At 57.8% G+C, this 15,987-nt stretch overlaps 1 protein-coding gene across 12 annotated transcripts; it reads left to right on the top strand.

Annotated features, from left to right (window-relative positions):
* Positions 1 to 84: 84 nt before the first annotated feature.
* On the top strand, positions 85 to 15,418 carry DFFB (DNA fragmentation factor subunit beta). 12 transcript variants are annotated; one of them, XR_013448411.1, is made up of 9 exons: positions 85 to 387; positions 1,433 to 1,559; positions 6,368 to 6,556; positions 7,344 to 7,423; positions 7,535 to 7,705; positions 8,503 to 8,624; positions 8,848 to 9,026; positions 9,421 to 9,521; positions 14,208 to 14,226. XR_013448411.1 is itself a non-coding variant. In XM_078073871.1 (8 exons), coding segments are annotated over exons 1-8 (915 nt in total). In that variant the 5' UTR covers positions 86 to 264; the 3' UTR covers positions 14,210 to 14,340. The 12 variants fall into 12 exon arrangements, 9 of the variants coding, with proteins under 9 accessions (XP_077929998.1, XP_077929997.1, XP_035945455.1 ...); XR_013448413.1 differs by lacking the exon at positions 14,208 to 14,226 and adding an exon at positions 10,077 to 10,219 and having other exon boundaries at positions 8,848 to 8,912; XR_013448410.1 differs by lacking the exon at positions 14,208 to 14,226 and adding an exon at positions 10,077 to 10,219.
* The last annotated feature ends 569 nt before the right edge of the window (positions 15,419 to 15,987 follow it).

The raw sequence follows: 15,987 nt of genomic DNA, 5'->3' as shown, positions 1-15,987 counted from the left end.
GGGCCGCGCCTCCGCTTCCCTGGGCCTTCTGGGTAATGGAATCTCTGGGGGACGGCGCCTGCGCACAAGGCGGGGCCACGCCTCCGCTTCCCCGGGCCTTCTGGGTAATGGAGTTTCCGGGGCACTCCGCGCGACTTTGGTCCCCGCAGCAGAGCCCACAAGGCGCAGGACCCTCGCCGCTCAGCTGATCTCTGCGGCCTGGGCGAGGACCCGCCTGAGCGGTCCGCCAAGCAGGTGCCTCCGGCGGGGTCGGAGGCCCTGAGGATGTCTGCGGTGTTCCGGAAGCCCAAGACGTTCAGGCTGCGGGCTCTGCACAGCCAGAGGAAGTTTGGGGTGGCGGGGTGGAGCTGCCAGGAGGTGCTGCAGAAGGGGTGCCGCCACTTTCAGGTGCCTGGCGCGGGGTGGAGTGGGAGTGCCGGGTGCCTCCGCGTGCAGCTGCCCGTGGCCAGGGTCGGGGGACCGGGCGCCGCCTCTAACTTCCTCCTCTGGTTACTGAGCCCCATTCAGCGGGACTCCGTGGAGGGGTTCTGGGACAACTCCTCCCTCCCTGAGCACGAGGATCGCGGCAGCCCTGGCCTGAGATTCTGGGACGCCGGTTCTAGCGCACGTCTGCTAATTTGCTGTGTGCTCCAGGACACAGCCCCGTGGCCTGTCTGGGCCTCAGTTTCCCCCCTCTGTAAAATGAAGGACTTGAGCTCAGAGGCCCACGAAAGGCCCTTCTAGCACTATTGTTCCAGCGATTCCAGTCATCATTCCTACTGGATTCTTACGCATTTGTTTTCTTGGCTGGACTTGGACTTGGAGCAGCGTGGGTTGTGGGTGTGTGTATGTGTGGGGTGCAGGTGCGCGCGGAGTTGCCATCAACGTCCATAAAGCTGATCAGAGTCCAGCAAGTGTTATGGGACTAGTGGTACCGCGTGCCGGTGACGCCTGGTCAGCCAGAGGCCGTGAGTCCTTTTCAGTAGGATGTTCTCCTTATAAGTCGTCGCCGCGGATGCAGAGTGCGCTGAGTGGGTGTGTCTCCACACCAGTCAGGTGATGTGCGCTCGTGATGGGCATGTGTATGGGCTTAGCGGGAGCAGTCAGCCGTCCTTTCTGCAACAGGCTGGGATTTTCAGAGCCCTTCAGGAGCTCCTGTCGAAAAGGTCTGTGGGGTGAACTCTGCAAAGTCGTCCCCGCTGTGTCTACATTTTTACACGACTTGTATGTTAGAACGACCTGCAGGAGGTGTCTGTTTCGACACGTGGGTACTTGAGGCCCCAGCGCTGTCTCAGGTGTTGGTCCACCTGTAGGACGTGGACAGCATCCCGCTCTTGATTCTTTAAAACGTTTGTGAGGACCGCAGGCGGAAAGGCCTCAGGTTACTGCTCCCAGGGTGGGCCTGCCTGAGACCCAACACGGAAGCATCCTGCCCTGCCCTCCCTCTCCGCAGCTCCCTGTCACCGGCTCCCGCCTGTGCCTCTACGAGGATGGCACGGAGCTGACCGGAGATTACTTCTGGGGTGTCCCTGACAACTCGGAGCTGGTGCTTCTCACCTCGGGCCAGACCTGGCAAGGCTGTAAGTGGCGGGGACGTGGGAGCTTGGCGGGGAAGCCAGACTGGCTTTGGAGGTGCTGGGGGCCTGCCATGGACACCAGCCTGGGAAGGGGGGAAGGGGAGGGTCTTCCTGCCCAGAACTCCAAAGGGGGAAGCCCCCAGCATCAGGGTGAGCTGCCCCTCCTCTTGCCCAGGACCCCAGTGGTCCAGCTGGCTGTTTAAGGTGTCTTTTCTTCTTTTCTAAGTTATTTAAATTTTCTGTTCATTGTCCTAGTAACTCCCGAGGGCAGAAGGGAGGGGTTGGGGGGTTGGGGCCTGCACGGGTTTGTGGGCGAGGCAGAGCCAGCGGGAGGGACGCCTTTCCATGTGGCTCCGAGGGTGGCTGAAGCTGTGCTCAGTGCCTGTTCTGTGTTGGTGCTTGCTGCCGTGCTATCGCGTTGGGGACCTTATCAGAGCAATTATTTCCAGGGGTGGTTCCTTAGGGGTGTCTGTATTTCAGCACCAGCTGGACGGCAGGTTCCACACTGCAGCCGTAGGCCAGTGGCAAAGCATGTGCTCTCCTCCTAGGAGGGTTGTGTGGCTCTTATGCAAAGTGGCTTCCATTTCAGGAGATGCTTCTGGCGCCCGGGGAAGGAAGTGGGAGCCCGGAGGATGGAGATACCCGCCTCTTCGGCCTGAGGGCCAGAAGGACGCCCTAGAGTAGTGTGCGTGTGGCTTTGCCTTGTGGTTGGGACTCTGCTGTCAGCAGTGAGGGGTCACATGTCTAGTGCGTGCTCCGAGGTCGCAAGTGCTCTTTCTCTGTGGGGCCTTGTCCTTCTAGAGGAGGCAGCCAGAAAGCAGAGTCACCGTGATGCCACCTGGGATGGCCTCTTGCAGGAGGTGGGGACTGGGCAGGACAGGGTTGTGGTCCTGAGAATCTTTGGCTGTTCCTTCTCCTTCCCTTTCATGATGTAGTTGAGAGCAGACCAGGCTGGGTTGCTGTCCTCCCCGCTCCCACCTACCCCCTCCTTGTCTCCCTCTGTCCCTCCCTCTCTCTCTCTCTTCTTCCCTCTCTTTCTTCCCTTTCTCCCTATCTCCCCCTCCCTCTTTCTTTCTGTCTTTCTCTGGCACTTTATCCTCCTCTCTCCACTGAGACCACTAGTCCTTTTACTTGGTAAACTTCTTTTAAAAGAATTTTAAATTGTTTATTTTGAAATAGTGATAGATTCGTAGGAAGTTACAAAGATAGTGAACCCTAAAGGGTGCAGTTGACATAGTCATAGTGCAGCATCCAAACCAGGAGGCTGAGCTTGGTGCAGGGCATGTGTTCTGTGTCGTTTTATCACTGCGTGGGCTCGTGTGTTCGCAGTCAAGGTACAGAGGCATCCCACCCCCACCACAAAGTTCTGCCGCACGCTGCCCCTTTATAACCATGCCTGCCCCTCGCAGCCCCGCTGTCCCTCATCCTTGGCAACCACTGATGTGTTTTCCGTCTCTGTAACGTTGTCATCTCGAGACCATGAGGGAAATGGAATCACACAGTGTATGGGCTTTTCTCACTCAGCAGTACGCCCCTGAGAGCCATCTACGTGGTGTGTGTACCGGTAGTCTGTTCCTTTTTATCACTGAGTGGCATTCCGTGACGTGGCTGTGCCACGGTTTGTTTACCCACTCACCTACTGAGAGACGTTTTGGTTTCCAGTGTGGGGCTAGTACGTATAAAGCCCACATGGCCAGTCAGGTACAGGTTTTTGTGCGGACATAAGTTTGCATTTCTTTGGAATAAATGTCAGGAGTACAGTTGCTGGGTCGTATCGTAAGTGTGTGTTTGATTTTTAAAGACAAGGATGTCCACTCTTGTCCCTTCTCTTTAACGTGGTACTGGAGGTTTTACACGGGGCAGTTAGTCAAGAAGAATAAAGGCATCCAGATTGGAAAGGAAGAAGTAAAACTGTCACTATTCGCAGACACTGTGATCTTGTGTATAGAATATTCTAAGGAATCCACTAAAAAACTTTCAGGACTGATCAGTGAGTTCATCAGCACTGCGGGATACAGGATCGATACACAAAACTCTACTTTGTTTCTGTATATTTGCAATGAATAACCTAAAATGAAATTAAGGGAACAGTTATATTTACAGTAGAATCAAAAAGAATAAAATACGTAGGAATAAATGTAACAAAAGAAGTGCAAAACTTAAAATGTGAAGAGTAGAAAATGTTGTTCCAAGAAAATAAGGATTTAAATGCATGGGAAAATACACTGTGTTTATGGGTCAGAAGGTTTAACACTGTTAAGATGTCCATACTCCTCAAATTGATCTGCAGATCATCCCAGTCCCTATTGGAATTCCAGTTGGTTCCTTTGCAGAAACCGACAAGCTGATTCTAATCCCTGATTCATATGTAATTTCAAGGGACCCAAAGTAGCCAAAACAATCTTGAGAAAGAACATAGGAGGAGCATTCACACTTCCTAATTTAAAAACTTACTACAAAGCAACAGTAGTCAAGACATTGGACTGGAAGATAGTCCAGAGATGAACTGATGTGTCTGTGATCAGCTGATGGTGACAAGGACGCCAAGACCACCCAGTGGGGGAAAGAATAATCTCTTTAATAAGTGGTGCTGGGACAACGGGACATCCACATGCCGAAGAGTGGGCCGGGCCCTCACCTGGCACCATATACAAAAATCAACTCAAAATGGGGTAAGTGACCTAAATGCAAGAGCTAAAAATCTAAAACCCTCGGAAGAAAACAGGGCAGTCAATCTTCATGACCCTGAATTTGACTAAGGATTCTTATATATGATACCAAAAACGTGAACAACCAGAGAAAAAAGATAGATACACTTGACTTCAGAATGTAAGACTTTTGTGAGAGCATCAGGGTGAACAGACAACCCACAGGATGGACGAAGGAATTCGCGAATCGTGCGTCTGGTAAGGGACTTGTATCCAGAGTAAATAAGGAACTCTTACAACCCAACAGTGAAAGACAACCCAATTTAAAAATGGGCAGAGGGTCTGAATAGACATTTCTGCAGGGAAGATATTCAGATGGCAAACAAGATGGAAAGATGATATCATTCGTCATCTGGGAAATGCAAATCACACCCACAGTGAGGCGTCCCCTCACACCCGCTGGGCTAGTCACATGCTGGTGAGCGGCACGTGGAGGAACTGGAACGCTTGCCCATTGCTGGAGGGTGTGCAGTGTGCAGCTGCCGTGGGGGACGGGCTGGTGGCCCCCCCATGAGTCAACAGCATCAGCTGCGACCCCGCAGTCCCACGCCTAGTGCACACCCCAGAGAAACGAAAGCACACGTCCACACAAAGACTTGCGCATGATTACTTAGAGGAGCTTTATTCATCGTGGCCAAAAGGTGGAACCCCAAATAGTGTCCCCTGAGAGACAAACGGGTGAACAAAGTGTGGTGCATTCGCACGGTGGAATATATAACCTTTGCCCATTTTTTCACAAACTAGGAAGCACGGGGTTGTACCTTTCGTGTGGGTGAGTTGTGAGGGGTGGGGACCCCATCTCAATCAAGTGGTTTTTTTTCTTTTTTTTAAAAGATTTTATTTATTTATTTGACAGAGACAGAGATAGCGAGAGCAGGAACACAAGCAGGGGGAGTGGGAGAGGGAGAAGCAGGCTTCCCGCTGAGCAGGGAGCCCGATGCGGGGCTCGATCCCAGGACCCCGGGATCATGACCTGAGCCGAAGGCAGACGCTTAACGACTGAGCCACCCAGGCGCCCCAAGTGGTTTTTTCTCAAACAGAGAAATGGACTGTGTTCCAGAGTGGCGGCACCCGTCCCCTGTCCAGCTTCGGGCCGTGTGGCTGTCTTCTGTCCCAGCCACCCTGATGGGTGTGCAGGGCTGTCTCGGTGTGGCTGCCTTTCCCTGGGCTAGTCGGCCATCCATCTGTCCTCTCTGGGCAAGTGTCTCTTTGTCCATTTGTCTTTTGTCTGTCTTCTCATTGGAGTTTTTAACTGCTGAGTTTTGGGTTTTTCTCATGATGTGTTCTGGATACAAGTCTTTTGTGAGGTGTGTGGCTTGTGGGCATTTCCTCCTCCTCTGTCGCTTGTCTTTGCGTCCCCGGAACAGGCTCTTTCACGGAGCAGAAGTTTCCCATCTTGATGAAGCCCACGGTGTCCGTGCTTTCCTTTTGTGCTCGTGCTCTCCAGGTTAAGTCTGGAAACTTCTCACCAAGTCCTTGGCCTGGAAGAATTTCTCTGCAGCCTCCTGCATCAGCGGATTCACGTGATCATGGGACTATTTTTCTTTAGCCCATCAAGGGCGGACGATACTGGTTGATTCTCGAGCACTGAACAGCCTCGTCCCTGGAGCGACCCCGCTGGGGCGTGGGGCATCGTTCTTTGTGCACACAGCCATTTCTGGCTGAGGCGTCACGAAGGGTCTTGGTAGACTCTGGCTCCGCTGGGTCCTCAGTGCTTGCTCGGCCATGAGCAGGGGTGTGTGGAGGCTTCCGGGGGGGCAGCACCGTCGGGGGGAGACCCAGAGGGAGGTCTAGAAGGAAGCCCAAGGATGTGGGAGGTTTCGTTTGGGGACGAGAAGGGCAGCCACTTGCTTGGGTGCTGTCCCCTCCACATCCGACCCCGCATCACTTGCGGGGCGGGTACCCGGGCGCAGGCCCAGGGGAGCGGCTCACTGGTGTCTGGGCAGGGCCTGGGGCCCAGGGCATCCTGAGCTTGGGCAGTTCCAGAAGCGAGGAGGTGCTGGACGTGCGAGAGCCCGTTCTCAACGGCCGGCAGCTCCGTGTCTTCCCGCGGCGGCTCTCAAGGACTGCTCGCTTTTCTGTCGGTCCCCCTTCTGGTGGCAGATGTGAGTGACATCAGTCGCCTCCTCAGCGCGTTCCACAAGCCGCACGCGGGGCTCATCCAGGCCGCCCAGCAGCTGCTCTCCGACGAGCAGGCCCCGCTGCGGCAGAAGCTGCTGGCCGACCTCCTGCACACCGTCAGCGAGAACATCGCGGCCGAGACCAGGGCCGAGGACCCGCCGTGGTTCGAAGGTAGCTGGGGGCTGGGGGTGGGAGGGCTGGCTCAGAGCCGGCCTCGCGGGGGGGCCCGGGCCCCCTGCAGTTCCCGGGCCGGGGCCTTGCCTGGCTCCTCTGCTCTCGCAGCCCTGGGGCTGGCCTTTTTATTTCTGAACTGTGGAAAAGTGGACGTAACATAAAATTTTCCATTTTAACCAGTGTAAGTGCATAGTTTAGTGGGGTTGAGCACGTTTGCCTTGGCGTGTAGCCGTCACCGCCATCCGTCTCCAGAACTTTCTCACGTTCCTCAACTGAAACCGTGGCTTTAGACACCAGCCCCCACGTCCGCTCCGTGGCCCCCGTGTCCGCGCTTGCTCGCCCGGTCTCTGATCGGACTCCCGCGGGGCCTCCCTCGCGACCGCACAGGGTGTGTCCCGAGCCTGGCGGGTTTCGCTCAGCACCGTGCCCTCGCGGGCCACGTGCGTCGTCCCGTGTCACAGCCTCCTTCCTTCTTCAGGCTGACACATTCTCCTGCGTGGCTGGACCACGTTTGCTTGTCCGTCACCTGGCCACGGACACGTGGTGCGTCCACCTCGGGGTCGGCCTTTAAGCCGGTCGGAGCAGCTCCATGGACGAGGGGGCTGGGGGGCAGGAGCAGAGGCCCTCGGTGGCCTCTAGACGCCCACGCGGGGGGCCCGGGGACCCTCTCCAGGCAGAGGGAACCGGGCCTGCGAGCAGGACACCGCACGCTTCTCGGGTGAGGCCGGCGGTGCGCCCAGCCTGTGGCCGCGGACGCCACAGGGCCCTTGTCTGTTCCTGGCAGGTTTGGAGTCTCGATTCAGGAGTAAGTCTGGGTACCTGAGGTACAGCTGCGAGAGCCGGATCCGGAGCTACCTGAGAGAGGTCGGAGCGCGGGGCGTGTGGGCAGAGGGGCGGAGGCCGTGGAGCCCGCCCGACTCTGGGTTTTGGGACATCGTGCGCCAGCGTTCAGCCGTGGCCCTTGGTTTCTTCCAGGTGAACTCTTACGCCTCCGTGGTCGGCGTGGAGGCTCAGGAGGAGTACTCCCGCATCGTGGACGTCATGTGCCGGGAGCTCAGGGCGGCGCAGTACAACGGCAGCTACTTCGACAGAGGCGCCGAGGCAGGCGGCCGGCTCTGCACGTCCGAGGGCTGGTTCTGCTGCCAGGTGCGCCATGGGTCCCGGGGCCACCCAGGCGGCTGCTGAGCCAGCCCTCCCGTGGCTTCCCTCCGGGCGTCGGCGTGAGGGAAGGGTCAGCTCAGCCCGTGGTTCTCCGACTGCAGTGGAATTGGAACCCCTGCCCTGCCCGACGGTCGATACAAGACACCCCGCTTCCCGGCCCCCAGCTGCTGGTTCAGCAGCCCTTCTGACAGCGTCCCTGGTGGCGCTGCTGGTCTGGGCCCTCCTCTGAGAACCGCTGATGTGGTGGGAGTGCGTGGTTGTCCCGGGAGTGGAGGCCTCCCCTTGGCTCCCCTTGGGAGGAGGGGGATGGGCAGGTAAGAGAAGGACAGTGTCACAGCTGCTGAAACGTGTCCCCCCGGGGCAGCTTTCTGGATGGCAGCTCAGATTTCAGGATTTGTGGCCAGATGTGACCTGGCGGGGTCGCAGTGGCCAGAAGCAGCGTTCTGGACCTCCTCGCGGGCACTTGGAGAAATTACAGAGGCACCGACTAGGGTCATGAGTCACGGGGCTTGGAGCTGGTGGCCTCTGCAAGGATGGGCAGGGGCCGTTCTGCTGCCCACGCCTCCTTCCTGGCCTCCTGGGCTCCGGCGAGTACCTGGGCCCCTTTGCATTTCCAGTAAAATCTCCTCCCCCCACTGGTGGCCTGAGGGTACAGACCCCGGAGGCCGGCGCGGCCTCCCTCCCACAGACGGGCTCCCAGTGCCTTTGCCTGGGCAGTTCCTTCCGTGGGTGATGGGCCCTGTCCAGCAGAACACTGCTCCTTCCCAACCAACTGCAGTTAGCCTCTGCGTGACCTCACGCGTACTCTCCACGAGCCTCGCCTGAGCCCAGGTGTTTCACGGGGGAGGAGCAAAGACAAAAGATTTCAGCCTGACGTCATCGGGAGGCTCGAGGCCCGAGGCCTGTAAGCGAGTGAGGGCAGTGGGCTTGGAGCTGGGAGGCTGTGCAGGCCCTTAGGGGACAGGCTAGTCCTGGGGGGGGTGAGCCAGGGGCTTCAGGGAGGAGGTGACGCCTTAGAACAGTGCGGTGGGAGTGGACAAGTGACCCCGCGAGGGCACGAGGGTGGGGAAGTGGGGGCAGCGGGCTCTGTTGGGGAGCTGCGAGCCTTGGGGGTGTCTGGAACACAGGACGGTGGATGGGGTCACGGCACGTGGCGTGTGCTCAGCAGACATCTGTGAAGGAGTGACTGAAGGTGCGACATGGCCAGGAATGCTGACCACAGGAAAACCAAAGCCGGGCAGTCCAGACTATTTGACGTCTCTGATGCCCAGCCTCTGCGCTGGGGTTGTGGGGAAATACCGGGAAGGCACGTGGAGCAGATAGGGAGCAGCCAGCATGTGGGCGCTGGCCGTGGGCCTTCATTCCCCACGAGGGCGGGTGATGGCGTGTGCTTGCAGGCGTGTGGGGAGGGCTGGACACAGTGGGTCTGTCGGGGTGTGGAGACCCAGGAGGCACACGGTCAGGAAGCTGGCTTTCCTAACAATAGCAGGAGCTAGCTTGTCCCCATGGCCAATGTGGAGTATCACACTGGGGGTCACGAGGGAAAAGGGGGTACCATTCCAAAGACAGAATTCCTAATAGGCCCAAACAGACTGAATCCCCTACCGGGTGGGACCTTCCTCTCAGCTCATCTAACTTGACATAAGACCAGTGGGTAAGAGCTGGCCTCACTTCGTGGACCTTGTTCTCTTTTGACCTAGGGTCCTTTTGACATGGACACCTGTGCATCCAAACACTCCATCAATCCCTACGGTAACAGGGAGAGCCGGGTCCTCTTCAGCACGTGGAACCTGGACCACATGTGAGTACGGGTTCCGGGGAGGTCAGGGCTATTTGTGGTTGAGAACTAAGTTCACGGACCCAAAGAGCAGCTGCGGGGGCCTGTCCGTGCCGTGGCATCCGTGGCTGGCCGGCTGCCTTGTGTTTCCTGTGCTGAGCTTGTCCTGAGTGTGTAGGGTAGGTGGGGTGCCAGATGCACACTCCTAACCTGTGCGGTTAGGTGTCCTTCACCGTGGCAGGCTCTGACAGGAGCTGGTCCAGAGCCCCGTCCACATCCATGCGACCTGGCGCATGCCCCCTCTATCCCGTCCAGCTCCCATCTGTGGGGCCCAGTGGGCGCACTCAGTGGGGTGGGGGTGGGGGGTCTCCTGCCTGAACCAGGATGAGCTCAGAGCGGGAGCTCTGATTCAGTATGTAGGGCATTTCTACTTTCACCCGAATGAGTGAAGGCCAGCAGGATTGTTTTTCTATGTGTACGAGCTCATTTTAAGAAACGGCAGAAATAAAATTGCGTTATCTTAGCGGAGATGCTTTCTTGGGATATAATGACGTCCTTGTCTCTGCTTTATGAAGACAGAGATCTTCATGCCCTTCAAGTGGCCATACCGCTTTTGGGAATCAGATGGTACTGAGCGCATACAGGACGTGTTGGGGACAGTCGAGGCTGCCGTCCCACCCCTTCTGGATCCATTCCCTTCCGCCCCCAGGAACTGTTCTGAGGTTTGTGCGCTTCCTTCTGATAGGCATCAGGCTCCAGGCCTTTCCCCTGGAGGTCTGAGTTTGAGAACGGACGTAATGGGGTCACACGTGGTGATGCCGCATGGTGCTTCTCCATCCTACGTTATGCTTACGGGGATGAGCTTTGGGACATTTGTGAGCGCTTCACTCTGTGAACAGAATGTCACGGGAACCTGCCTGTCCGTACCGGTAGGCATGTCTGGTCTAAGCTTCCGCCGTTGATAGGACAGCCTGGGCTGAGCGTGGTCTCTGGTTCTGGGCCACGTAGGTGTGGTCTGTGGGCTGGCAGCTGCATCAGCATCTGGGCCTGGTCCGGAAGGCAGATTCTCGGGCCCCGCCGGCCATTACCCGGGTGCCGGGGAGGGGCGCACCTCCAGGGCACTAGGACTGTTGACTGGTGCCTGAGCCGCGGGGTGAGCTCCCCTCTAGGGAGGGCGCAGGGTCTCACCCCTTCTGACGGGCACCGAGCACCCCAAGATGACCCCTGGCTCTCCAGCTCATCGTCTGCTACTTTCCGTGACTCACTGGGGCGTGGGGACATGGATGGAGGGGTCGGTCCCAGCTTTAAAGGGCGGGACGGGCCAGCCTGGAGCGGAGTGCAGACGAGGCAGAAGCGGGAGTACTGGTGGCTTCGGTCGTAGTTTCTCTCTGTAAATATGGCACTAAGCCCTTCCAGCAGCCCGGCCGGCTTCCCTGCGCGTCTGACCTCCGGCCTCCTTTCTGATTTCAGACGTGTGGCTTCCGTGCGGGTCTGTGGGCGCTCTGTGCTCTTCGTCTTGGAAGACGTCCCTGTAGCCTGGACTCTTGCGTGCTTGTTTGGGGCGTCAGGGGTCCCCCTTCAGAACCTGGAAGGCGGGACAGCGGGGTCTCCGGGCGTCGGCCGCTTTCTGCCTCTTCGGTGGCAGCTCTCGAGCGGCTTTCTCCTGGAACATGGAGCGTGTGTGGGTGCAGATCTCTCCTTCACGTTCTGACTGGGACTTGTCTTCCTTGTTCTGAGACAACTTTCTCCTGGATTTTGGAAGACTCCTAAGCATTTATTAGTCACGACTTCTCGGCTTCTTCCTGTCCGGCTCTTCTGGAACTCTCCGCAGCTGCATGCTGGGCCTTCTCGTCCTGGCTCCCCCGGGCTGCATCGGCTCAGACTCCAGCTCTGCTGCGGTGTTCCTGGCCACATCCGGCCACGTCCGGCCACGGGCTGAGCTGTGGCCCCGCATTCGTACGTCGAAGCCCTGATGGCCAGCGTGACTGTGTCTGGGGATGGGTCCCCAGGGCGGCTGTGGCGAGGGCAGGCCTGACCCGCCGGACTGTCCCGTGAGGAAAGAGGCCGCCTCTCTGAGCCAGGGACTCTCAGCTCGCCCTGGCCGGCCCCCCCAGCCCTCCAGCCCCCCAGCCCCCGAACTCAGGGAAATTACGTCTGTTGCTTGCGCCCCCAGAGCGTGGTGTCTGCGACGCGCCCGGGCCGCCTCGGACGCTTGCCTGTTGTTCATTCACTTGTTCCCTCTGCAGCTGGGGCGCCTCCTGTCTGTCCACCGAGTCCGTATTTCCTTCCTGGAAGTGCTTCTGGGTTCTTTGTAAAACAAGCCTTTCCATACCAGTCTGTTTTCATTATATTTTTTATTTGTTTTTATTTTTTATTTTTTTAAAGATTTTATTTTTAAGTAATCTCTACACCCAGCACGGGGGTTGAACTCACAACCCCAAGACCAAGAGTCGCATGCCCTTCTGACCAAGCCAGCCTTTTTCATTATTATTTCTGTTTTAAATCACTTTATTCATTTTAAGCATATTTGTTTTATGGCTGTAAGGAATTGAGCTGTGTCCAAAGAGAGGTGTGGCCTCGGCCCCTGGCCCCTGGGAGGTCACCTTGAAGCCCTTGGAGTGTCCTGCCTGTGAGGGTCCTTGCTCCCCTGCGGGCCGTGGTTTGCTGTGTGGTCTAGCAGTGTGATTGGGGTGGGGGCTGTGGGTCCCGTGGGGGCAGGAGATGAGGCTCCTCATCGGGTGGCCAGCCATGCCCACGTGTCCGAGTCCCGACAAAGACTGGACACCGAGGCCTGGGGAACCTTCCCTGCCTGGCACCACCCCACGTGTGTGCTCACCACCGCTGCCGGAGGGGGTCTGTGCCCTCCGTGGGGAGAGGGTGGCGGGAGCTCTGCATCTGGAACTTTCCTGGACTCTACCCTGTGAGTCCCTTCCCTTGGCTGATTTTAATTTGCATCCTCTCATGATTATAAACCACAGCTGTGAGTATAACAGTGTCCAGGGGCTTCTGAGCCTGTTGAGCAAACTCTCAAACCTGTGGGTGGTCTCGGGGAGCCCTGGACTTTACGGTTGGCGTCGGAAGAGGTCTCAGGGAGCCCTCCCTAGCTCTCGGCGGTCTGCCTCAGAGGCTGTAGCCCGGGTCTTTCTCGGGGGTCCTTGCCTGTTGCTGTGTGCTCCTGGTGACGTTGCTGGGTCTGGATTCCGAGTTCATCCTCAGCAGGATTGTTTTCTGTGGACGTCCTGTGTGTGCTGGCTTGTCCTTCCCCACAGAGTGGTTTTGCATTTGTTTCTGCCGGACACCCAGGGCTTTCAGTGGCTCTGAAACAACTGAGTATTAATTTCTTGCTTGGCTCCCACATGTGTGGCGGCGTGAGGTCGGACTGTGTGTCTGTGAACAGTGAGCTGAGGGTCCTGGCTTCCTGGGTGACTGTGGAAATGGTCATGCCGTTGGTGCTCCCCGAATCATACCCCCCGCTCCCTGCACCGTGTGTGTCCTCCCGACGCCTCCCGTCACTGAATAAGGCTCGGCCACGTGGCTCCAGCAGACTGGATACCAGCGGAGGCCTGATACGTGCTTGCACGCTGGGGCCTGTTCTCTGGGCGCTGCCATCCGCAGGGAGGGGCCTGACCTGGCTCCCTGGGGAGAAAGCCCGGCCCCCAGTCAGCCCTCTGGCCAGCACAGCCAGGAGTGGGTCCGGGTCAGCAGGAGCCCTGCCGCACTGACCCCACGAGCCTCTGTTCTGGGGCTGGGTGTGTAGCGGTAGGTAGCTGATGGGCTGGCTTTTTCTCCCTCCCCAGAGCCCGGGGCTCCCTGCCACTTCCCTTCCCACACTAACGGCTGCAGTGGGGTCTCCGTCCCACCTCCCCGGCTCTCCCCTTGGGCCCCTTTCTGGACCACAGCCCTAGTGGGCTGCAGGAGGGTGGCTCACCCCTGCGGATCAAGCATGGACGTCTCTGTTTCTGGCAGGGGGGGCCCCCTTCTTTCTTGTGATCTCAAGTATGTCCTTCTTTTCCCTTTTATCCAGCGTTTCTGTGCTGTGGGGACACGAGTCTGTGTGCTTTGGTCCTCCAGCTGTGGTACTTCTGATTCCTTCTTGTCGGTCCGCAAGCTTCCGTCCCCATTAGTACACGGGCTTTGAATGGTTTGTTTATAAGTGAAACAGGCTTACACAAAGCAGTATGGACGCACACAAGCATGAGGCTAGGGTTGGAAAGACAGACGTCAGCCCTCACCATGACACTCTCCAGGGAGGACGAGGGGGAAGGCTTTATTTCTGGGGTTCTGCTGAGGAGGGACTGAGGACACCGGGTCCCACCCCTTTCCTTCTGCGTACTTCCCAGGACTTAAAGATGTGCACGGCCCCAGCCATCCTACGGGAGACAAGCCAAGTTGCTTGGACCAGGCCGGGCCGGCGGGCGTGGCCACGTGCGGTGATGCCCCCGAGAAGGACTGTCCCCCAGTCTTCCTCCTGCCGACAGCAAGATGAGGTGTCCTGGACATGCGGCTCCTTTGGGGTGTTTCCAAGTGCGGCTCCTTTTGAAACGTGAACCATTGTGCTCGTGTCTTTTCCTGTGGGCCCCCACGTCGGTCGTGGTTCAGCTGCAGTGGCCGAGCGGAGGCCGTATGGAGTGTCCTGTGTCGCAGCAGGTGTCCTGGCAGGTGCGCGGGACGGCGAGGGTGCACGCTGACCAGCTCTCACTTCCTTTGCAGAATAGAAAAGAAGCGCACGGTGGTCCCTGCGCTGGCTGAGGCCGTTACAGAGCGAAACGGCAGAGAAGTGGCCTGGGAGTATTTCTACAGCCTGCTCTTCACCTCGGCCAACCTCAAGTTGGTCCACATCGCCTGCCACAAGAAAACCACCCACAAGCTCAGCTGTGACCCCCGCAGGATCTACAGGCCGCGGACGACACCGAAGAGGCGGCGGCCGGCCCGCAAGTGCCAGTGACGGGCCGCACGCGCCTCCTCCCCTGGGTGTGCGGGATTCCAGCGGCTCCTGGAAACACTTCAGAGGTCCTCATCACATTTCTGAATCGGCCTTTGCACCTCTGAGAGCCCAGGTGCCAGGGGACCAGTTTGGTGCACGGCCGGGACGCGTGTGGGTCTGCAGGGACAAGGCCCTGTCCTCAGCTCAGGGGCCCCTCCTGCCCCGAAGGTCCCGCTGCCGTGCGCACGCAGGGTGGCCTCCCCACTGACACGGCGTCGGGCCAGACGTGGCGGCGCTGGCTGGAGGGACAAGTAGTCTATGTCAGCTCTCGGCTGGGTCTCCACTCCCACGACAAATGCAGAGCTCTATCCTCTGGGCTTTTCTGATTGCTCCCAAGAGTTGCAGCCCATCTGGGGTAAACTGTTTGTATTCCATAAAGCACGTGCAAGGACACACGCTACCGTTTATGATGGCGGAGAGCGGGAGACCCTCCACATGTGTGTCCGTAGGGGAAGGGCTCTCTGTGGTCTTGTGCTGAACCACAGGAAATGGCCGTTCTCGTAAATCAGAAATGGTCAGATGTCACGACTCAGTCCTACCCACCGACATTATGCAAAGCCGTGTAGCAGTTTTGTGCTTCTGCATGGAAACGGGGGGCTGTGCGTCAGGGGCAGGTGGTCAGTGTCTTCACCACGCGGAGTGTGCCCTGCTGGTTTCATAACTGCCTTGCGTGTGTGTCGCACGTGCGTGTTAGTGCACGTGGGACAGTCTGCGAGGAAATGTGCCATCTGGACAACAATAACCCTGGGGCCGTGGTGGGGGTGCACTGGATTATAAAGGGCTAATTTTCCAAATCATGTATTTCATAAAACTTGAAGTTTTTGAAATAAGCACTTATTTCAATCTTTTAAAATTTACTTTTTTAAAGTCCTACAGATCGTAGTTGAATTTTTACTTTTGTATAATCGTAAAAACCAATAAAGATTTTTCAGAAGTAGACGTGTCAAAAGTTTGCTGGGAATGATAAAAATAAGGACAAAAATAAAGGGTCAGTGATTTTTAAAAAATGACGCAAATCATTCCATTTTCTTCACTGAAATAGAGATGTCTTAGGATGAGCCAGTCCTGCACGTGGGACCTTAGCACGTGGTGTTCACCTGGCCCCGCGGGGAAGCGCACCAGTGGGGGGGGTCGGGACGTGAGCCCGATACTGAGTCTGCTGAGCTGTCCTGCGGACCCTCCTCCAGCCCAGCAGCGGGGCAGGGGCCCCCCGCCCGGCTGGGCTCAGAGATCTGACCTGCTAGGACTTCTGCTGCCTCCCCCACTGCCCTCCGCTCCTGCGCGAGCTCCTGCTCACCTTTCTGACGGGCACTTACATCCCCTCGGGATGCAGGACGCGGAAATCCAGTCTGACTCGAGCAAGAGCTGCGAGGCTCTCCTGGCTGCGATGCGGTTGAGTTTACTTGTTTCGGGGCCCTCGGCCTGGGTGCTGGGTGACTGTTGCAGACGGGAGGGGGTCACCAGGCAGTTATGTCCCCCTCAGACTCCCAGGTTAGAGTTGGTGGC

The sequence above is a fragment of the Halichoerus grypus genome, chromosome 5 (genome assembly GCF_964656455.1).
Source record: "Halichoerus grypus chromosome 5, mHalGry1.hap1.1, whole genome shotgun sequence".
Lineage (NCBI taxonomy): Eukaryota > Metazoa > Chordata > Mammalia > Carnivora > Phocidae > Halichoerus > Halichoerus grypus.
The sequence above is the reverse complement of the archived record's forward strand: the minus strand, read 5'-3'. Positions and strand labels throughout refer to the sequence as shown.

Coding starts and splice junctions, on each gene's coding strand:
- DFFB (XM_036089562.2), top strand. CDS start 265: ATGTCTGCGGTGTTCCGGAAGCCCAAGACGTTCAGGCTGCGGGCTCTG. Junction 7,424..7,534: donor TCCGGAGCTACCTGAGAGAG/GTCGGAGCGCGG, acceptor GGTTTCTTCCAG/GTGAACTCTTACGCCTCCGT. Junction 9,522..10,242: donor ACGTGGAACCTGGACCACAT/GTGAGTACGGGT, acceptor TCCTTCTGATAG/GCATCAGGCTCCAGGCCTTT.